This window comes from Hylobates moloch, unplaced genomic scaffold, assembly GCF_009828535.3.
Source record: "Hylobates moloch isolate HMO894 unplaced genomic scaffold, HMol_V3 SCAFFOLD_19, whole genome shotgun sequence".
Taxonomy (NCBI): domain Eukaryota; kingdom Metazoa; phylum Chordata; class Mammalia; order Primates; family Hylobatidae; genus Hylobates; species Hylobates moloch.
The window spans coordinates 33,306,879-33,331,402 of NW_026652294.1; the positions used below are offsets into that span (position 1 = coordinate 33,306,879).

General features: G+C 42.6%; 1 protein-coding gene across 1 annotated transcript; it reads left to right on the top strand.

Moving 5' to 3' along the window:
- The first annotated feature begins 4,343 nt into the window (after positions 1–4,343).
- Positions 4,344–5,330, top strand: LOC116458959 (olfactory receptor 1D5-like). The gene has a single exon (XM_032139124.1). The coding sequence runs from the start codon at positions 4,344–4,346 to the stop codon at positions 5,328–5,330; it is 987 nt and encodes a 328-aa protein (XP_031995015.1).
- The last annotated feature ends 19,194 nt before the right edge of the window (positions 5,331–24,524 follow it).

A 24,524-nucleotide genomic window follows, 5' to 3' on the forward strand; every position in this document is an offset into this window, starting at 1 on the left:
GAAAACTTGGAAAGGATTCGCCATTCTAGATGCCATTAAGAAATTCATGATTCATGGGAGGAAGTCAAAATATCAACACTAATAGGAGTTGGGAAGAAGTTGATTCCAATGCTCATGGATGAATTTGAGGAGTTCGAGACTTCGCTGGGAGGAAGAGTTCCGTAACTGCAGGTGTGGTGGAAAGAGCAGAGAAAATTTTAGAAGTGGAGCCTGAAGATGTGACTGAAGAGCTACAATATCATAATAAAACTTGGACAGATGAGTAGTTGCTTCTTATGGATGAGCAAAGAAAGCAGTTTCCCGAAATGAACACCACTCCTGGTGAAGATGCCACGAACATGGTTGAAATTACAACAAAGAACACAGCATACGACACAAACTTACTTGATAAGGCAGTGGCAGAGTTTGAGAGGATGGCCTCCAATTCTGAAAGAAGTTCTACTGTAGGTAAAATGCTGTCAGGCAGCATCACATGCTACAGAGAAATGTTTGCTAAAGGGAAGAGTCAACTGATGTGGCCAACTTTATTGTCCTTATTGAAGAAATTGCCAAAGCCACCCCAGACTTCAGCAACCACCACACTGGTAAGTCAGCAGCCGTCAGCATCAAGGTGAGACCTTCCACCAGCAAAAGGATTATAACTTGCTGAAGGGTCAGGTGATTGCTATCATTTCTTAGCAATAAGGTATTTTAAATTAAGGAATGTACATTTTTAGACATAACGCTCCTGCACACTTAACAGACTACAGTACAGTGTCAACGTAACATGTATACACTGGGAAACCACAACATGGTGTGATGCACTTTATTGCAATATTTGCTGTATTGAGGTGATCTGGAATCAAACTCACAATATCTCCAAGGTACGCCTGTAGCTGGGTTGTGTTTTTTTAAAATATTAAGATTTAAAAACTATCATGCAGCTCACGCCTGTAATCCCAGCACTTGGGGAGGCCGAGGCAGGCAGATCACTTGAGGTCAGGAGTTCAAGACCAGCCTGGCCAACATGGTGAAACCCCTTCTCCACTAAAAGTACAAAAATTAGCTGGGCGTGGTGGTGGGCGCCTATAGTCCCAGCTACTCGGGAGGCTGAGGCTGGAGAATCACTTAAAGCCGGGAGGCAGAGGTTGCAATGAGCCGAGATTGTGCCACTGCAGTCCGGCCTGGGCGACAGCAAGAGACTCCGTCTCAAAAAAAAAAAAAAAAAAACAACTATCACGCAGGCTGAAAAATAAGGTCCCCGAACAAAACAACAACAACAACAATAGCTAATAAATGACAATATTGACTTGGAGGAAGTTCCCCATCACATTGCTGAGTGAATAAAGACGACTGAATAAATCAAGTAGAAAAGTATCTTCACCAAAGTGTAAACAGTGGCTGCTCTGACAGAATTTGGGATGACTTTTATTTCCTGTATAAATTTTTTGGTATTGCTTTAATTGTTCACATTGGAAATTTTTTGTTTATAATCAATAGATTACAATATAGTTTTTTAAAGCCATTTTTGTGAGACAGGGTCTTGCTCTGTTGCCCAGGCTGGAGGGCAGTGGCACAATCATGGCTCAGCACAGCCTCGGCCTCCCGGGCTCAGGTGATCCCCCCACCTCAGCCTCCCAAGTAGCTGGGACTACAGGCATCTGCCACCCCACCCAGTTAATTTTGTATTTTTAGTAGAGATGGGGTTTCACCATGTTGCCCAGGCTGGGTCTGGAACTCCTGGGCCCAAATGATATGCGCACCTCTGCTCCCAAACTGCTGGGATTATAGGCATGAGCCACTGCACCCTGCTGAAGCTATTTTTATTTAGAGAAAGAATTCCAGGGCCAGGTGCAATGGCTCATGACTGTAATCAAACCACTTTGGGAAGACAAGGCAGAAGGATCGCTGGGGGCTGGGAGTTGGAGACCAGCCTGGGCAACATAGCAAGACCCTGTTTCTACCAAAAATTTAAATCAGCCAGCCATGGTGACACACGCCTGTGGTCCCAGCTACTCGGGAGGCTGAGGTGGGAGGATGGCTTGAGCCCAGGAGTTCAAGGCTACAGTGAGCTGTGATGACACTGCTGTATCCCAGGCTGGGCAACAGAGTGAGACCCAATCTCTAAATAAATAAATGTATACAAAAAGAATTCTACAACATATTTTTAGAATTTCTCTTGTAAGTTATTAAAGAAACTGCAACAAATTTCAAATGTTAGATTTGAAAATAAGTGAATACAAGTTTACTATGGACTCTGATGGAAGCCAAATCGTACTAAAAAGACACAAACCAAAAAAGACCGTAGACAGACCTCATTAATAATTGTGACTACAAAAGTCTAAATAAAATATTGGCAAATTGATTCAGTACTTCATACTGGGCACACAAGTATGCTTCAATATTGAGAAGGCTATTCACAAAATATATCTTGAGTGACACTGAAAAAGCATTTGATTAAAAATGCAACAGCCATACCTGATTTTTAAAATATGGTTGATAAAATACAAAGAAAAAAATAGTTGCTAAATGTACACAGCCACTTCTGCTTTACAGTTCATTACTGGCCATGGCACAATGTCCTGTCTCACCAATATCTTCTTCACCCCAAGACGTGCTGGCCTATATTTACTTCCTTAAACACAAGAAAGACCTTTCCCCCCTCAGGGCATCTGTACATGCACCTGCTTTTCTGCAAAGCTCTCTGCCCATCATGTTACAAGGCTGGCTTTTTGTGGTCCTTCATGTCTTGACTAAAAAGACATTAGCCCTGGTTGTCTATCTCTACATGCTGGAATTTGATAGAATTTATATTATCTCTTTTATAAGTTTTCAGATTTTTTAATGTTTTATTCCATATACATTAGGTTTTCAAAAGAAAAAAATAATTGTTTTATCTTTAGTCTATTTTGATAAAATATACTAGTATGTTTGGTATGTTTTAGTATGTTGGATAAAATACAAAACATTGATGTAACTTTTCCCAAAAAAATAAGTAGACAGTTGTCCTAATGCCATTTATTACATAATGCAACCTTTCCCTGCTGAATTAAAGTGTCACCATGACAATTCGCCACATTCCACATGAACTTGGCTGTTTCTTATGTTTCTAGGCAGTTCTACTGATCTGTTCATTCTAGCACCAGTACCCCCACTATTGTAGAGTTAATATTAGACAGAGCAAGTGTCTCCTTGTCTTCAACATTTTCCTCGCTTATTTTCATTCTTATTTTTAGAGGAAATTTAAACTAACTTTCGTTTCTTTAAAACCCTGTTATAATTTTGACTCTGAAATGGTTAAATTTTACAATAACTTAGAATCTGCACCTTTGCAACATCTCATCTTGTTATCTAGAATCTTGTTTATATCTGTCCATTTAACAAATGTTTACTTTATGCCTCAATAGAGAATTTGAAGACCATAGCTGATTCTTAATATCTTAATGCATAGATTGTTTGCCGATAATGTGTTTCATATTATATTTTAATCTTAGTATTTTTGAGATTATCATTCATATATAATAACAGGTACTATTTATTGAGTGCTCTCCACATGTCAGCTCTTTGTGTTAAGTACTTTATTCCTTAATTTTCTCCTCACCCCAACCCATTTTTCACATTAAAAAAACCTGAGTCTTAAAGAACACAAGTGACCTGCCTGAGGCATTACAGCCAGGAAGAGGCAGTGCTTCGACTTGAATTTAAGAGTTCGGGATCAATAGATGCCCAAACGTCAGCATCTCTCAATATATCCTTGTGACAAATCTGCACATGCACCCCCTGAATCTAAAATTAAAATTAAAAAGAAAAAAAAAAGAGTTCCCACAGGACGGTCTTTAGCGCTGCACTACACGGCTTACGGGGACCATGAAAGCTGAGGGTCTGTTCATTTTGTCATGGGTCACTTCACTGACTAATCACAGACATCTTTTGTTTTCTAATGATGTTTCCACTGATTTTCTTAGATTTCCCAGAGTGATCATTATATCAACAAATAATAATAATTCTTCTTTCTCCTTTCCAATAATTCTCCACTTCCTCCAATTGGACAATAATCATTTCTTGTAATGCATATACCTGTATTAAATACCACTTAAAACCCTGTATAAAATCATAACATAACACACTAAACTTTAAACACTTCAAGACTATTGGAAGATGGCAGGATTAAAAATAAGGCTTAGACATTATTTTTATAATATTCAGCATGTCAGGTTAGAAGTTGCTGGAATAATTAAGTTGCATACCTTCTATATTCTGTTTTTATGCCTATGATGACCTGTTGCTTTTATTATTTTTAAAATTTAGTCCAAGATATTTTAATGCTAAGAGTTGATTTTGCTTATCTTCGTGTCCTTATTCAAATGAGGGCACTTAATAAACATTTGTTGGCGTTAATGTTGCAGAGAGTTGCGGAAATGGATGGAGGCAACCAGAGTGAGAACTCACAGTTCCTTCTCCTGGGGATGTCAGAGAGTCCTGAGCAGTGGCGGATGCTGTTTTGGATGTTCCTGTCCATGTACCTGGTCACGGTGGTGGGAAATGTGCTCATCATTCTGGCCATCAACTCTGATTCCTGCCTGCACACCCCCATGTACTTCTTCCTGGCCAACCTCTCCTTCACTGACCTCTTCTTTGTCACCAACACAATCCCCAAGATGCTGGTGAACCTCCAGTCCCAGAACAAAGCCATCTCCTATGCAGGGTGTCTGACACAGCTCTACTTCCTGGTCTCCTTGGTGACCCTGGACAACCTCATCCTGGCCGTGATGGCGTATGATCACTATGTGGCCATCTGCTGCCCCCTCCACTATGTCACAGCCATGAGCCCTGGGCTCTGTGTCTTGCTCCTCTCCCTGTGTTGGGGGCTGTCTGTTCTCTATGGCCTCCTCCTCATCCTCCTCATGACCAGGGTGACCTTCTGTGGGCCTCGAGAGATCCACTACCTCTTCTGTGAGATGTACATCCTGCTGCGGCTGGCATGTTCCAACACCCACATCACTCACACAGTGCTGATTGCCACTGGCTGCTTCATCTTCATCATCCCCCCCTTAGGGTTCACGACCACATCCTATGTACGTATTGTCAGAACCATCCTTCAAATACCCTCAGCCTCTAAGAAATACAAAGCCTTCTCTACCTGTGCCTCACATTTGGGTGTGGTCTCCCTCTTTTATGGGACGCTTGCTATGGTGTACCTGCAGCCCCTCCCCTACTCCATGAAGGACTCTGTAGCCAGTGATGCTGTGGTGACACCTATGATGAACACTTTCATCTACAGCCTGAGGAACAAGGACATGCATGGGGCTCTGGGAAAACTCCTAGGGAGACCCTTTCAGAGGCCTAAATGAAGGTAATTTTGGAAAGGGGATTGAAGTGGAGACCGGAAATATCCTTCACCCACATAAGGCGTTATGCTGTGGGATGTGCAACAGTCATTAGAGTACAGCTCCAGCTCAGAATGAGATGAGCATATCTATCTGTGGTAAAGAAAAGACAATGTGTATCCCAGTGCCTCCCAGACCTCACCAGCCTTGGCAATAAATAATGTCATGCTAACACTACTACCAGGATTTTACAGGGTCAAATATTGAAACCTGCTTGATCATAGGCCCACAGTCCTAGGCTTATCTATATATAACCAGTCATAGCTTAGGGAGGGCTCTCATGTTTTCTAGCACCCATTCACTTATGACCCAGAGGTTTGGCTTCTTTAAGGAGCCTGCTATCACCAAGCTCTGTGGAGAAGACACTTTGCACTACCCCTGCCACAGATGCCCTGGGTGAGGCTTCCTCTTTCTTGATGCTCTAACAGGTACAACATGCACCACTTCAATGTTGACATATCGTCACTCTGGACACAGCCCATATGGTTCATGCAGAAATGCCAACAAGATTCCTCTTGTGCTCTGGGTTGATTTTATCTTTGGGGCCTCAAAGCAACACTCTCTTGCCTTTTCCCTGCAATCCTTTTCTCTGTAGGAAGTCAGACCTTGCCCTTGGAAAGACCATCCTATCTTTTATTTCTGTAGTTCCTCACCTTCCTTCTCTTCTTCATGCAAGAATTCCACCCACCCCTCAAAACAAAACTCTCAAACATCAGCACATATTCATAAATAGCAGTGGTAGTAGGGCCAATAGAAGGGGAGGATTCTGGAACAAATGAATAATTTAGTGGTCCCAGAGAACATAGAGGAAAGGAAATATTTTAATAAATAAATTGGGAATAGAACTCAATAAAAAACAAAAATATAATGAAGAAAATTTTTAAAGCCAAAGATTGGTTCTTTTTAAAAAAATGAAGTAAATAAACCTCTGGGATATTGATCAAGGAAAGAAAAGACACAAGTAAACACTACAGTGGGAAGAATGGGGGTAAAAACTAAACATAACATCAAGATTAGGATGATGAAGAGACAATATCAACATCTCCATGCCAACAATTTTGAACATTTTGACAAAATAAATCCTTGAAAAAAATGTGACTTGTCAAAGCTGACTCAAGAAGAAATGGAAAAATTAAATAGTCCTAAAACTAGTAGAATTTAAGCAATCGTTTTATTCATATATATGAATACGTACATATATCACAAATACAAATCCAATGATACGCAACTTTTAGCAAGTTAGGATCATCCAGTTTTTAAAAAAAAAAATCTCTGCAGAGAATAGAAAAAGACACTTCCCAAATAGTTTTATGTCATAATTATCACCTGATATCAAAGCAGAAAAAGAGTACAAGAAAGAAAAGTGCAGGAGCTAATTTCACTTAAAAATATAAATACAGGTATCCCAAAGAAAATTCTAGCAAACTGAATCCAACAGAGAATTTAAGAATACTGCATAAGGATCCACTAGGATATACTAAAGGTATATAAAGATAATTTGATACTTTTAAATCCATAAATGTTATTATATTGACAAATTAAAATAAAAAATCAACATGTCAATAGATGCAGAGAAAGAAAATTCTAAACAAATGTTGTCCTTGATAAAGCAGTAAAATTATTTTATTAAATCACATCTTTTAGTGTATATCTTTTTAATACTTTGTATAATAAAATGGCAAGTCCACACAGAGCATTTCTGCATCTCAAAGTACAATGGTTGTCTTGTGAGGAAGTACTTGACTGATTGATTGAATTTGGACTCAACCAGCCACTTCACGGAACATTATTTTTATTTGTTAGAATTACTGATAAACTATAGTTATTCAGAACTGGTATTTGCCAAATATTGTCACAAAATAAATGAAGTGAGGCTGTTATTATATGAAAAACTGACAGTATTTGTTGCCAGTAATAAATATTTGCTCTATCAAGCAAATATCACCGTTTGGAAAACTCATCCATCATGGTGATGGATATATATTTCATATACACATTAAATGTGTCAACATTTGGAAGATCTGCATAACTCAGTGAGTCAATATTTTTCAAATGACTAATGCATTATGTGAAAAAGTTACACGTGGATAAAAGATCAATTTAAAATGCAAAAGAAGCCAATGAATTTTAATGACATAGGGGATAAAAATGCCTATTGATATGTTATCAGATTCTGCATTGCTACTAGCCTTTAAGAAACTATTACTTATGTTTTGATGTAGTATCAAATAATATTAATTGAAAAGGTTATTAACATCCTCCCTTTTGCAATTACATATCTGTATAAGGCTGGATTTTCTTCATACATGTCAACCAAAATAACATATCACTACAAATAAATGCAGAAGCTGATACAAGAATCTAGCTCTCTTCTATTAAGCCAGACATTAAAAAGATTTGAAAAAATGTAAAACCATGCTATTCTTCAATAAATTGTTTTTTAAAATATAGTGATTTCTATTTAAAATCCTACTATAAAAACATATAGTGGTAGTACTATTATTTTATGAATGAATTAGTAAATAAATATTTTAAATGTCTTTCTAATATGAGAATATCGATAGCTACAATCCACATAAACACAGCTCACAGCTCTTTTGGTCCCAAAAATTTTAAGCAGGTAAATGCATCCTGAAACCAAAAGTTTGAGAACTGTTCTCCTAAAGTACAAATATACTTGAAAATTGTTCTCAAATTCAGGAAATCAGTTCCTTTGAAAAAGAGGACAAAATGAGGGAAAGGAATGGGGATAATGCTTTAGTGTTATCTATAACATTTTAAATCGTTTTTACAGAAAGAAGTGACATGATCAGGTAACATTAATATTTTTAATTTTGTGGATGGTATATATGTCTCTAAAATTATTTTATTGTATGCTTGAAATTATTCATAATTAGTTTTGTAGTTTTTAAAGGATCTGAAGGTTTGGTTTGCCATTGGCTTTGAAACTGGATGAATGGTTAGATGTGGAAAACACATTTGTCTTAGTCAATTAGGGATGTTATAACAAAATACCATATACTGGTGGCTTAAACAAAAGATTTATTTTCTCACACTTGTGGAAGCTAGGAGTCACTATCAGGATGCCAGCATGGTTGGGTTCTGGTAGGACTTCTTCCTAGCTTGTAGGCAGCCACCACCTTGCTGTGTGCTCACATGACCTCTTCTTTGTGTATGCAAGGAGAGAAAGGAAAAGCACTGGTCTCCTCCTCTTATAAGAGCACTAATCTCATTACGGGGCTCACCATCATGAGCTCTTCTAAACCCAATTACCTCCCAAAGGTACAATCACATGGGGAATTAGAGCTTCAACAAATGGATTTGGCAGGGACACAAACATTCAGTCCATAACAATACTTCCTTCCGCTCCAAACACATAGAAAATCTGAATCATAGAGTTGTTATTTAAAAAACAGTCAACAAGAGAGTGACATAAGCAGGATGGGAGAATAGTTTCACTCCCCCACACAGAAATCCAACTAGAAGCACCCACAATCAAGAATACCATCCTAACACATGGACTCCGGGAGGGGAACGACACACACTGGGTTCTGTTGGGGGAGTGGGAGCGGTGGAGGGAGAGAATCGGGATAAAGAGCTAATGCATGCAGGGCTTAGTACCTCAGCGATGGGTTGACAGGTGCAGCAAAATACCATGGCACACGTTTACCTACATAACAAACCTGCATATCCTGTACATGTATCCTGGAACTTAAAATTTTTAGAAAAACATCTTGAATATTCCAGGAATTGGGATTGAGGCTGAGACACCACCCTGGGCACACAATTGAGAAGAGCCATGACCAAAGAGTAACAGAAATTGTTCCCTGACCATTTCACCCTCCCCAAAGTCAGCACCGCACCACACACAGAGAATGTTCCTAGACTCACAGTTTCTACAATAAGAAAAGTGAATTAGAGGCCGATACTCAGTTTCCCCACCATTCTGGGATCCTTTGTAGGAGGAGACAAGCTCACTATTGTCTCATCCCAGGGGAAACAGAGTGCCAGCAGTTAGACCACCTGAGGTCAGTTAGAAACAATGAAGGTAGGACTTAAAGTAGCCAGCACACAGATCTTGGGAATTGCTCTGTATTCTGGCCAATAGAGGTGCCACACCAGAAAAAACTAGTCAACATCATGCTGCAGGAAACACTGTCCATAGGCCTTTCAGGCTCAAATCCTGAGCCACCTTCCCCACAAAACCCAGTTGCTTTCACTAGTCTTCCCCAGGTTGAGAGGCAACTGCATGTCAGCAATTATCTGTAAAATGACCATCTGGACTTGCCCAGCCTTAGTTCCTGGGATGCAAGCCTGGTTCAACATACACAAAGCGATCAATGTGATTTAATACATAAACAGAATTAAAAGCAAAAACCATATGATCATCTCAATAGAAACAGAAAAAGGGTTTGGTAAAATCCAGCATCCCTTCATGATAAAACTCCTCAGCAGAGTAGGCATCCAGGGAACATACCTCAAAATAATAAGAGCCATCTATGACAAACTCACAGCCAACATCATACTGAATGGACAAAAGCTGGAGCCATTCCCCTTGAGACCTGGAACAAAACAGGGATGCCCACTCTCACCACTCCTATTCAACGTCGTATTGGAAGGCCTAGCCAGGGCGATCAGGCAAGAGAAATAAAAGGCGTCCAAATTAGAAAAGAATAAGTCAAACTATTGAAGAGGGGACCTAATTACCTAAAGAGCATCTGCACAGCAAAAGAAACTAGCAAAAGAGTAAACAGACAACCTGCAGAATGGGAGAAAATATTTGCAAACTATGCATCTGACAAAGGTCTAATGTCCAGTATTTGTAAGGAACTTAAATCAACAAGCAAAAAATAACCCCATTTAAAAAAAATGGGCAAAGGAAAAGACACTTCTCAAGGGAAGAGACACGACTGGCCAACAAACATATGAAAAAAATGCTCAACGTCACTAATCATCAGAGAAACGCAAATCAAAACCACAATGAGACACCATCTCACACCAGTCAAAATGGCCATTAATAAAAAGTCCGAAAAAGGAGATGCTGGCAGGGCTGTGGAGAAAAGGGAGGGAATGCTTATATGCTGATGGTGGGAATGTAAATTAGTTCAGCAACTGTGAAGAGCAGTTTGGAGATTTCTCAAAGAACTTAAAACAGAACTACCATTCGACCCAGCATTTCCATTATGGGGTATATAAATCATTCTACCATAAGGACATATGTATGTGATTCACAATAGCAAAGACACGGATTCAACTTTGGTGCCCATCAGTGGTTGACTAAAGAAAATGCTTATATACACCATGGAATATTATGCAGTCATAAAAAAAAACGAAGTCACATCCTTTCCAACAACATGGATGGAGCTGGAGGTCATAATCCTAAGCAAACTAACTCAGGAACAGAAAACCACATACATGTTTTCACTTGTAAGTGGGAGCTAAACATTGAACACACCTGGACATAAACACGAGAACAATAGAAACTGCAGACTAATGGGGGGGAGGAGGGGAGGGAGGCATGGGTTGAAAAACTACCTATTTGGTACTATGCTCTCTGGCTGGGTGCAATATACACATGCAACAAACCTGCACATGTACCCCCATATTGAAAATTTTTTAAATAAAATTTTTAATAAACAAAAACAAACCAATTTGTATAAAACCACAAAAGACCTCAATAGCCAAAAATAAACTTCAGCAAAAAGAACAGAGCTGAAGACATCACACTCTCCGATTTCAAAATATATTAACATATTATAAAACAATTTTAATCAAAATACTATGGTACTGGCATAAAAACAGAAACATCTATACGTGAATAGTGAACTATCTGGAAAAAAAAAAAAAAAGGAGAAACCATACCATTTACAATAGCTACAAAAACCAAAGATCCCTTAGAGTACATCTAACCAAAGAGATGAAAGATCTCTAAAATAAAAACATAAAACATTGAAGAAAAAATTGAAAAGGGAATAGTACATGGGAAAATATTCCACTCATGGATTGAAAGAATTCGTATTACTAAAATGTCCATGCTACTCAAAGCAAAAAAATCCGTATCAAAATACCAATGATGTTCTTTATAAATATATGAACCGATGTCTCTTCAGATGACATCAAATGGCCAATAGGTATGTGAAAATATGCTCAGCGTCACTAATCATTAGAAAAATGTACATCAAAATCACCATGAGGCATCATCTCACGCTTGTTAGAACAGCGTTCACCATAAAGATGAATGGTGAGGGCCGGGCGCGGTGGCTCACGCTTGTAATCCCAGCACTTTGGGAGGCCGAGGCGGGCGGATCACGAGGTCAGGAGATCGAGACCACGGTGAAACCCCGTCTCTACTAAAAATACAAAAAATTAGCCGGGCGCGGTGGCGGGCGCCTGTAGTCCCAGCTACTCGGAGAGGCTGAAGCAGGAGAATGGCGTGAACCCGGGAGGCGGAGCTTGCAGTGAGCCGAGATTGCGCCACTGCACTCCAGCCTGGGTGACAGAGCGAGATTCCGTCTCAAAAAAAAAAAAAGATGAATGGTGAGTATTGGAGGATGTAGAGAAAAGGTAACTTTTAAGTGTTGTTGGTGGGGATGTTGGAAGATGGTATGGAGCAATTACGGAAGATTATAAAGGGTCTTAATCCCATTCACGTGGGAGGAGCCTCCTGGCCTGGGCACAGTCGCTCGTGCCTGTACTCCCAACACTTTAGGAGGCTGAGGCAGGAGGATCACTTACAGCCATAAGTTTGATGCCAGCCTGAGCAACACAGCGACACCCCGTCTCTACAAACACAAAATTTAAAAAGCTAGCTGGGCATAGTGGCACACACCTGTAGTCCTAGCTCCTGGGGAGGTTAAGGCAAGAGGATCTCTTGAGCCCAGGAGGGCAAGGCTGCAGGGAGCTATGACTGTGCCACTGCACTCCAGCCTGGGCAAATGAGTGAGACCTTGCCTCTAAAAAAATGACTTTCCTTTTTAATGGAACTACCATATGTTTCAGTAATCCCAATTCTAGGTATGTACCCGAAGGAAATGAAGTCAGCATGTTGAAGGCATATGTGCTCTCCCGTGTCCATCACAGCTCCTGCTCCAGAATCACAATTAACCACCGTGTCAGGTAGTCCTGGGTCCCTTTCTGCTCTGGAATCCATCACTTCTGGGTACCAAATACACTTCTGTATACAATACTGTACCCACCAACTACAGCAGTACTCTGTAAGCAAAGGGAGGTGGGAGAGAACGAAGAAGCAAGCCAAGCCCAGCAACAAGGAGCCAGGTAGGAGATATTCCCTGAGCTGGGTTTGAAAGGACAGGAAAAATAGAAGTTTTGTTGACCAGAAAAAAATTGAAAAGTTGAGGCAAAGGCAATAGCACACATGAAAGCACGGGGATTTGAAACAGAGTGTGTGCGGGGAGTGACAGGGAGTCTGGTATAAACAGAGCGGCGGCAATGACGCTATCCAGGCAGTGTCACAGGCCAGGGGCTCCAGAAGCAAGTATGAGAAAGAGTTTGGAGTAAAAGCTGTTTACTAGGGAACAACAACTGTGAAGGAACAAGGGAGGAACCTTGATTGGGCAGAGGAGGAAGTCAAATTGCAGGCTGGCCTCCCAGAAAGCCAATTGTCTCAGCACATTTTCTGCTTCTATAAAAAAGATACCTGAACCTGGTAATTTATTAAAAACAGAAAATTATTTCTCACAGTTCCGGAGGCTGGGAAATCCAAACCAAGCTGCCAGCTAGTGAGGACCTGGTCCCTGCTTCCGACATGGCATCTTGTGTCTGCATCCTCTCCGGGGGCAAGAGCACCGCACCTTCACACGGGGGAAGGTGAAAGAACAAGAAAGCCACACACTGCATGAAGCCTCTTTTATAAAGTGTCTTAATCCCATTCACGTGGGAGGAGCGTCGTGGCCTAATCACCTCTTAAAGGTCCCACCTCATAATACTATCGCACTGGCTATGAAGTTTCAACACATGACTTTCAGAATGGACACTTTCACACCATAGCACCGACCCAGCAGGGAGATTTGGAATGACTGTTGGCTATCGGAGCTGTCCCATACCAGGTTAAAATGGACAGTCTTTATACCCCTGCCTCAATCACCAGGTGTGGGCTGTCCAGGAAAAGGGACTGCCTTGGGGAAGGAGGCTCTCTGTAGCTACGGTAAACCCTAAAGGAGCTGACAGCTGAAGGCTGTCTGCCGACCACGCTCCTCACAGCTGGGCAGCAGGTCTGTTCTTGAAGATTATCTCCATGTGTCCACAGACACGTGTGAGCAATGTCATTGAGGGCCCCCTACGGCTAGTTAAGGAGCTTGGATTTTATGCAATAGACAATAGAGAGCCCATGAAAAGTCTCGGGCATGGAAATGACACACCCAGCTTTGTGTTAAGTGGCATTGTCAACAATGGATGTGAAACAGGGCTGAAGGGTGAAGTCAGGGAGATCAGTTAGGAGACTGCCAGACTGGCCAAAGTGAGGGGAAGGACCTAAAGAGGCAGTAACAGAAGCATAAAGGAGAGGAGGGATCAGAGAGGAATTTAGGAGGTAAAATCTGCAGGGAGGCAAGCGGAGACTGTGTATTTTTGGAAGGTAAATCACAGTATCAAACATTCAAAAGCAGAACCTCTCAGCATCTACCCTCATCCTTCCCAGCCAGCATGCACCTGATTAGACATTCTGGTTTCGTTCCCCAGTTTTCCCAGTATCTGGGTCAATTGTTTCATATGTAGTAAATGCTTGATAAATACTTGTTGAATGAACAGATGGATGAGTAAGAGGACCGAGGCCACAGTCAACTGTCACAAGACGTGGCCACTTCCTGACTGTAAGCCTTCAGGAGCCATATCGAATTGTAGTCTCTGCACTCACACAAACACGCAAGGTGAAATGCAATACAAGGAAAGGGCTGCCACGGCCGCACAGCCTAGCTTTGCTTTAACAGCAGCTGAAGAATGAAGGCACACGCACCCTCTCGTGCAGCAGAGCCCGTGGAGTGAAACAACTTGTCATTTTCAGTGGAGCCCAGGCCTTTCTCGTCCATTCCAAGGCCATAGGACACACTGCCCGGCCTGCGATTCCTCCACCACCAGGCAAGCAACCCACTTAGCTATGGGCCAAAAACATCTTCTTAGCCTAAGAATCTCAATCTCTCACACACACACACACACACACACACACAATCCAGATCTCAGCTCTTAAGAAAATGACTAGAAGTGCATATTTTGAGGACTCCCAGCAGTGGTACCTAAGGTGCCATTTCAATGTGAAAAAAAAATCAAAACCCCATCCGACTTAACCCATATGATTATTAAGCACTCATTGACACGTTTTTTAATTGGCTTTCTAATCGGCTTGCCTGCAAAAACAAACAATGCAATTACACAGAGAGTTAAAAGTAAGAAGTGTATTCATAAGTGCCTATTTGCACAGACCATGTTGTGAAAGACGCTCAAGACACTTAGAAGCTCCCCTTGGAAATGGGAACAGAGACTGGAGCTGACTCTCGCCCGCTAGAGTAGGAGACTAACTTATCACTAATTATCCATTTATATGGTGTATTTTTTTTCATGTATATGTATTAGTTTTTAAAAAGCATATTGTCAACAGTAAAATTTAAAAAAAATAAGGCCAGGAGCGGTGGCTCACGCCTGTTCCCAGCACTTTGGGAGGCCGAGGCGGGCGGATCACCTGAGGTCAGAAGTTCGAGACCAGCCTGGCCAACATGGTGAAACCCTGTCTCTGCTAAAAATACAAAAATTAGTCGGGAGTGGTGGGGGGTGCCTGTAATCCCAGCTACTCAGGAGGCTGAGGCAGGTAAATTGCTTGAAACCGGGAGACAGAGATTGCAGTGAGCTGAGATCACGCCACTACACTCCAGCCTGGACGACAGAGCGAGACTCCGTCTAAATAAATAAATAAGTCTGCGCCCTTCCACTTCTCATGTCCACTTTGATATCACAGGAGTAACCACTGTTAACAGTTTGGATGTGTATCCTTTCAGATGTTCATCGTTTCCTCCATAGATTTTCTGGCCCAGCAGCATAAGCCTGTTTATGTCTCCATGTGAGATAATAGAATATACGATATCAAATTACCTCGATGTAGCAATAAGGCTCTGTGTTAACTTTGTGGTTCACAGTTCAGAGCAACAGAACGGTGACCCAAATATGGAGCAAGAGACGCTGCTGGAGCCACTTTTGCCAGGTTGCCAATGTGGCACTGCCAACTGTCTCTGCCCCCTGCCTCCTGGCGCAAGCCCTTGTGACTAGACCACTGCCTCAGTACCCAGTCCCAGTCCTGGGCTGGCTTCTAAAACAAATTCTACATTCACTTTTATTGTTTATCTAGAGCCCTCACTGTTCCCATTCTGATGTGTGTCACCTCAGCCTTTTACCTGCATATGTGTATTCAACAGGACCCAGGTCTGGGCCTCTGCAGCGAGGCTGGGCAGCCTCTCCCGGTGTATAAGTAGCCACTAGTCTGTTTCGCATGAGTCAGAACCCAGCGATTTCATGACAACCTGGAGTGTGTGTGCGCGTTGAGATGGTTGGGAGATAGAAACAGTTTTATGCTCCAGCCACTACAGGCACCTGTGCCTCAGGCCTAATAACTTTCCAAGGATTCATAAAATGCTTGAATCCTGAAAGAAAAAAAAAGATGTATTACTAGCTCCAAAATGCTAAACGCGCAAAGTTGAAACTACTAAATATTTCTTTGAATGCATACGAAAACTGGCACATCCACTTGTCAATAGAAACTCAAGTTTTCTAGACGGTCACCTACGTATTCTGTTTACTGTGGGATGCGGGTGCAAGAAGCCCTTGAAGGTCCGGTACTTGGTCTTCCAGCCCCTGGCTGGGGCTGCCTCCCACCCGTCCAGCGTGGTCTCCTCCCCGGCCATTACCCCAGCCAGGGCTCCACCCCAGCCTCCCGTTCAGCCCGCAACAGGGTATCCAGGTCTTCAGTGCAAGAAAGACACCTCTACCTGCCTCCCTCCATTTTCCACTGAGGGCTATTGAGCCCCACAACCCACCCCGGGGCCAGTTGCCGCTCTGGAGGGTTCTGAACCTCGTCGATCGCGAGCCCGAGGCACACAGCGGTGGAAAGAGAAACGAGCTTCCGGCAGCGCACTGCACCCCTCCAACCCCCAGAAAACCCAGATCCCCAGCCGCTGGGAAACTGAGAGCAGGTCATGACAGCAGCCAATGGGAAGCCCAGGAGGGTGGGACTCCTGTTTGACTGACCAATGGGAGTTCCTCGCAAAGCCGGACCACACGGTCTGTTGCAGACCCATTTCCACTCCCCGGAGGGGCTGAGCAAAGACGCACGCCCGGGGCCGACAGCCAATGAGGAGATGGAAAAGGCGGGACACCTGCAGAACCAGCGAATGAAAAGCCTGGAGAGGTCCACGCTCCAATTCCCTTCGCCGCCCGCAGCTGGATGTCGCCCTGTGGTTCCGCAGGTTGCGTGCGCCATCCAGTGGCAGCCGGGCGGGGAGGTATTCGAGATCCCTGCGTCTTCTCCGGAACCCCTTCGTAGGGCTCCCCAGTTTCAGGAGAAAGGATGACCCTGCCCACCCTCCACGTCCACCGGGAGCGAAATCGCCCTGGGCCCTCCACCCTTCCTGAAATTGTCTTTCTTTCCTACCGCCCGTGCCCTTCTTCTGAGAAACCATCGGATGCTAGGATTCTAAATCCCGTTAAAAGAACAATGTGCAGTGGCAATGGCCTGTCAGACCATTAGACAACCAAAGGCGCTGATAAAATGTAACATTGATTACTAATTTAAAAAAATGAAATTTTTAGTAAACAGGAATTAAACAAACCTCAATTTAATGACAACTCAGAAAACCACGGTGAACCTCACGGTGTTTGAAACGCCGGACGCATTCCTATGAAAGTCAAGCTGGATGCGAATGCCCCTGCTCTCACCGTTTTTATGTAATATTTTGGAGCGCCCAGGCAAGATATAAGACTTCAAAGGGGGCAAGGCAGTTAAAACTGGGGGGCAGGAGGAAAACAAATTATTATTATTTCAGGTGAAATGATTTATACTTGAAAATCAAGAAACATTAAAAACTACAGAATTCAGTAAGGTCTCTGGAAGAAAAATATATTTATGTGTGGAACGTGTTGTCTGGGAGTATACAGAAAAAAAATAAAAGGAAAGAGGACTATCCTACATGCTAGTATCAAAGAGGTTGAGGAAAGAAAACCCCATTCGCTGGAGAAACGAAGGCAAATTTTTCATACGTAGATGATATGATTCTATACTTTGAAACACAGAGTCCATTAAAATTGTTAGGAACAATAAGAGAATAGAATGAGTTGGCTGGGTGCAAAATCAATAAACAAAATGTACAAAATATACAAAAATTAATTCTATTTCCGCACAACCACCAGGCAGAAAATATAATGGTAAAAATATCCTACGTGTAATAGCAGCAAAAAAAGAAAAAATAACTGAGAATAAATTCAATAAAAATTTTCTTATTCTGGCCAGGCGCGGTGACTCATGCCTGTAATCCCAGCACTTTGGGAAGCCAAGGCGGATGGATCGCTTGAGGTCAGGAGTTCAAGACCAGACTGGGCCACAGGGCGAAACCCCATCTCTACTAAAAATACAAAAATTAGCTGGGTGTGGTGGTGAGCGCCTGTAATCCCAGCTACTCTGAAGGCTGAGGCAGGAGGATCACTCGAACCCGGGAGGCAGAGGTTGCAGTGAGCCAAGATCACACCACTGTACTCCAGCCTGGGTGACAGAGCAACGCACCATCTCAAAGAAAAAAAAAATTATATATATATATATATATATTTCTACTGGAGTACATAAAAAAGAAAACTTGAAATAATAGAAAGATATACCATTTGTGAATAGGAAGTTTCTGTATAATAGAAATGTCAAATCTCCCTAAATTAAAACTTTATTGTGACCCTAAGAAAAGTTCCAAAAAGATTTTGGAGAACTAGAAAACTTGATCTTAAGTTTATATGGAATTATAAGCTTGCAATAAAATCAAAGAAATAGCGTAAAATGCCCCTAACCTGAAGGTCACATATATCAAGGTTAAAGAATCATTGAAGGTCCAAAACAATGAAAACAATTGTCTAAACTCATGCCAAGATATATCAACAAATTTCAGATCAACTATATATACATTCTATTCTCTTATTGTTACTAATAATTTTAAATGGACACTCTTTGTGTTTCCAAGTATACAATCATATCATCTGCATATAATGAAATATTTGCCTTTGGTCTTGCAGGGAACGGGTTTCTTTTAAGTTTTTGGTGCTGGCATGTGCAGATCATAAATACTTCCAGGAAAAAAAAAAAAAACAAATCAGCAAAAAAAAACATGATCAACTACAAAAGCTCAAGAATCAAAATGGTAATTCTGGATGCCAGAAGACAGCGGAGTGATGCCCTCAAAATTCCGTGGAAATAAACATTTTCAACACAGAATTTTCAGCCAAACTAGTAATCTAGTGTAGGGGAGAATAGAGACATTTTCAGATGTGAAAGGACTCAACACATTTGTCTTCCATCCTTCCTTAAGAAGCTACTGGGGGACAAGCTCCAGCAAAACCCAAGAGTAAGTCAAGAACAAGGAGTTCATGGGATCCAGAAAATCACAGATGTTACCCAGAAAAGAAGTCTGGGGACTACAGCTGTGCTAAGCAGGCCTAGAAAGTAATGAGGCCAAATTGAAGCAAAAAGAAATCAGGCTCCAATGAGTTTGGTAACGGGAAAAAAGTAGCCCTCATAGAACATAAGGGAAAAAATGAGACTGTGTATATGAGGAAGAAGGCAAATTAAAGTGAAGGTAATTAGTCATTCCAGGGAAAACGTAAACTTGTACAAGAAAGGACATAAAATTCTACTTAATTTTCTAGTAAACAAGATTTATATCACTATAATGACCAGTATACTGACTGCCACATAACTCAAAATACTGTTATATTTTGGGAAGATGAAGAAAGGGAATAGGGATAAGAGAAATAATTCCATCACTGGTCATTAGAGAAATGCAAATCAAAACCACAATGAGATACCATCTCACACCAGTTAGAATGGCGATCATTAAAAAGTCAGGAAACAACAGGTGCTGGAGAGGATATGGAGAAATAGGAACGCTTTTACACTGTTGGTGGGAGTATAAATTAGTTCAATCATTGTGGAAGACAGTGTGGCAATTCCTCTAGGATCTAGAACCAGAAATACCATTTGACCCAGCAATCCCATTACTGGGTATATACCCAAAGGATTATAAATCATTCTACTATAAAGACACATGCACACATGTGTTTATTGTGGCACTGTTCACAATAGCAAAGACTTGGAACCAACCCAAATGCCCATCAATGATAGACTGGATAAAGAAAATGTGGCACATATTCACCAGGGAATACTATGCAGCCATAAAAAGGATGAGTTCATGTCCTTTGCAGGGACATGGATGAAGCTAGAAACCATCATTCTCAGCAAACTAACACAAGAACAGAAAACCAAACACCACATGTTCTCACTCATAAGTGGGAGTTGAACAATGAGAACAATGAACACAGGGAGGGGAACATCACACACTGAGGCCTGTCGGTGGGGTGGGGGGCAAGGGGAGGGATAGCATTAGGAGAAATACCTAATGTAGACGACGGGTTGATGGGTGCAACAAACCACCATGGCACGTATATACCTATGTAACAAACCTGGACGTTCTGCACATGTATCCCAGAACTTAAAGGATAATTAAAATAAAAGAAAATGTAGTATATATAACCATGGAATACTACTTAGCCGTATAAAAAGGACAAAATATGTCTTGTGCAGCAACTTGGATAGAGCTGGAGGCCATTATTCTAAATGAAGTAATTCAGGAATGGAACACCAAATACCATATGTTCTCACTTATAAGTGGGAGCTAAGCTATGGGTACGCAAAGGCACACAGAGTGGTATAATGAGCTATGTAGACTAAGAAGTGGGAAGGTGAGAGAGGGGGTAATGGAGAAAATACTACATATTTGGTACAACATATGCTACCTGGGTGACGGATGCACTAAACTCTCGGACTTCATGACTATGCCGTTCATCCACATAACCAAAAACCACTTGTATCCCAGAAACTATTGAAATTTAAAAAAATAATTTCAACCAAAATGCTCTGGTGCATAGAAAAATGTTCTTATAAGTTCTTGTGCTGCAGCATTTAATTTTTTTCGGTTTTATTGAGGTACGACTGACAAAATTGTATAAATGTTGTTTTAAAAGTCAGCAGGAAACAAAAGTCAGTAGAAGCTTTTGCAATGTCGGTTTTACTTTTGCGTCACTGCTACTCTTCCCATGTTCATGAAATGGTCAGGCATTTTTAGGTTATCAGCGTAACCCAGATTTCTGTACATCACTTTTGTCTTTAATAAGCAGGGTTCTGCCAGCTCGCAAGAACCCTTTAACTGCCCCCCATCACCCACAGGGCTATGTGTGGCACCCACAAGTCCAGCCCACTGGGTGGAGCTGATCAGAGTAGGAGGTCATCACCTGACCCTCTTGGGCTGATCAGAGTCTCCCTCATGGGACTCTGGAATAGAACAAGACAATGGCCCTGGACTCCCTCTCAAATGAGGGAGATGTGGATTCATGTGATACAGAAAGTCTCTCCCCAGAGAAACTGAGAAAGCTGCTCTGTTAGTCTGGGTCCAATCAAGAGAGAGAAGCCACACAGTAACTTGAATAGGAAGGTTTCATATAAAGAATTCTTAACTATAGCAGGGGATTGGAGTACTGAGGGATTGGCTACTAATAAGCAAAGACAACTCTAACAAATACAGGAATAGCAGAAATAAGGAGCAGCCTCCACCCCTAAGGGTAAGATAGAGCATCCAAGGAAGAGCTGCCCGCCCCCACCGCCAGGACTACGCTACACTCCAGCCCTGGATGGCCTTGGGTCACTGGATGGAAAAGTTGCTGTGGTGCCACAGTAGTGAAACATACTGAAAATCCACCCTCTGTTCACGGGGAGGTGTCTCACTGGAGGTACTGTGCTGCAAGACCACTGGGGCACTGTGGTGGGGACCAGCAGACAGGAAGGAGTTGCTGGCAGGAGAAGCAGCTAGCCGCAAGATGCCGCTGTGTGTCATGCCCTGCAAGGGATGGGCACTGGAGAGGCTGGGGATGGGCAGGGGAGGGGTGCTGGAGAGGCTGTATGCCCTGAAAGAACCTGGTACTGGCAGAGGTGCCCACCCTGCAGGAACCAGACCCCCAGATGCAGCATGTGCTACAGGAGCCAAGTGGACATTAAGAGGTTGCCAAGCAAGCAGTGGAGAACCGGGAGATCAAAGTCTGTCCCTCCTGCAGTGTCTCTCTGGCGCCCTCTATTGGCAAAGCGCAACACAGTGCCTTGCTGACAAAGGAAACATACTGAAGGGCCCAGATCCATTTTCACAGTCCAGACAGTGAAGGGGAAATTTGGTGCTGAGATCAGCTCAGCTGGTCCTCAAGGAAAGAATAACGCTATACAAAAAGTCATCCCAAATCCATAAAGACAATGCCAACAACCCAATAGAAAGAAAATAAATACCGAGAAGCACAGAGAAAAAAGCAGAAGCAAAAAAAAAAAAAAAAAAACAGAAAGCAGAGGCAAGAGACTGCCCGAGGGCTGACAACCTTTGCTGTCCTTCATGTGGCACAGATGCATTCCTGTCCTTTGATTCCAGGAGACACTCCTGTATCTTTTTAACAGATGCTCCCCTTTTTGGCTTAAAGTAGTTTGAACTGGGTTCAACCCCTGCAACAAAGTCATCATAGTTAATACTAGCTGTCAATAAAAAGTCACTAAATTAAAATCTCAGATAACGTTATCATTGCTGAGTCCTTGTAGTAGGTTACAGTTGTTTGTCTCTGCTAGAGTTTTAGCCTTCCTAGTTTTAGAAACTCTCTTAGTGGAAAATTCTATAACTAAAAAAGGTAAAATCCTTTCCATTATATTCACTATTGCACTTTCAGCGGCATAGTTGGATTTCATCTGGACCCCGTCGTCCATGTTCCCTGGATTTTTCCTCATATTTCTTACTAGTGGTAAGTTCTTATAAAACCCAGCAATCGGCATTTTTAGAACAAGGCCATAAAGACTTCCTTGCTGGTCTCATATTTAATTTTTTAATGGAATGTCTTGCAGGAGGATCCATAAAATTCATTGGACTCAATAATTTCAGCAAGCTTTCTACCATCTTTCTTATGAAGTGTCTGTGCCTTTCCTAGAACAGTCTCACTGGTGTGTGTGTGATCATTCATTTGTACATTTTTGTGTGGAGCTGGTTATGTTGCAGCTTGTTTTTATTAGTCCTTTGATATGAGCTGTTTTGTGTTGTTATTTCACTTGATGGAGTCACTCATCAACTCATCCTTTTTTTTTTTTTTTTTTTTTTCTTTTCTGAGATGGAGTCTCGCTCTGTCACCCAGGCTGGAGTGCAGTGGCACGATCTCGGCTCACTGCAACCTCTGCCTCCCAGGTTCAAGCAATTCTCTGCCTCAGCCTCCCGAGTAGCTAGGATTACAGGCGCCTGCCACCACGCCCAGCTAATTTTTGTATTTTTAGTAGAGACGGGGTTTCACCATCTTGGCCATGCTGATCTTGAACTCCTGACCTTGTGATCCACCCGCCTCAGCCTCCCAAAGTGTTAGGATTACAGGCGTGAGCCACTGCGCCCAGCCCTGAACTTTCCTTAGAACTGCACCCCATCTAAGATGCCTTCATGCAACCTCCCTCCCTCCCGTCTCTCCTCTGTGCAGGGTCAGACCTGCATCACAGCCCAACAGCTTTTCCAGCCTCCTCCATACCCCACCTCCTCCGTTTTCGCTCACAGGCCCTTCTAATAATTTTGTTGACCCTGTCTTGGTGTCTGCTTCTCAGACTCCCCAGACTCACCAGCGCTCTCCCCTGGGGCAGTCTCAAAATGAGATGCCCCTTTGGCCCTTCTGCACCCCACCCTACCACGCCAGGACAAAGAGGGGCACTGGTGTGAGAACTGACCAGCCACTTGTCAAAGAAAAATCACACCAGACAGAGTTAAACAGGCAAGGAAGACTTTACTCAAGACTACTGCAAAGGGGAGAAAGACTGAACTCAACTTTGACACGTCAGGGACAGTTGCGGATTTACAGCCCATGGGCAGAGTGAGGAATTTACTTAGATGGGAAATTACTAAGAGGAGCCTAGGTATCAAGGGTGGAGGACAAGCAATTGATTAAATTTCAAGGGCAGGGCGATACTCACTCCGGTTTATAAGATTCTTTGCTAAAACTGGCTTGGCAAACCAAGGACAGGTCAAGTGTGAGGCCTAGTTGAAGAGATGGCCAGAGGATCCTGACTGAAGTATGGTCAAGGAGGGCGTCTTTGCCACGTCCCAAGCCAAGATCTGTAACCCACCAGGTTTGCCCACCCCAGGAAGTTGGTGAGAAGGGCTTTGCATGGAATGTGAAGTTTACCACAAACAGGGCTGAGTCTGAACACACAAGAGACTGTTGTAATAACTGTTGTATTAACTGATGATCACTGCAAGCTTAGGGAACTGGACTGCAATGTTGTTGTTAGAATAGAACCAGGGGACACCGAAGGTTGGTCAGAGCACACGTGGGAGAGGGCATGGCTGGACACAGGGAACACTCCAAACATGAGACTGAGGGAAAATCTGAGCACGGGCTGACCAGACTCCTCAGGAAAGCTTTTCCCCCACGGAGCAGGCAAAACAGTGCCCCCACCCCCACCCCCAAAATGTCCAATGACTACTACAAGCTGTTAGACGCTGAGTGGAGAAAACAGATTTTAAGAGTACTAAAACTGAGCCCCAACCTGGAGGCGTGCCCGCCTCGGGAGAAAGAACACCTGACCACAGACACCTAGACTGATTGGGAAGCTTTCAGAGCCCTAGGAGAGCCTGCAGGCTTGAAGGGACAATACCGACCGGCACAGCTGATGACTTCCATGCCTCCTACATTTTCCCACAGAGACAGGACATGTTCCACCTCCACAAAGCGTCCAGGCATAGGTGACCTCACAGCTTCTGGGAGGAAGGGTTGAACCCAGGAAGCAGCCGAACCATGAGGTGCAGATGGGCACGGAGAGTTTGTGTGAAAGACGAAGCTTGACTTGCAGCCAAG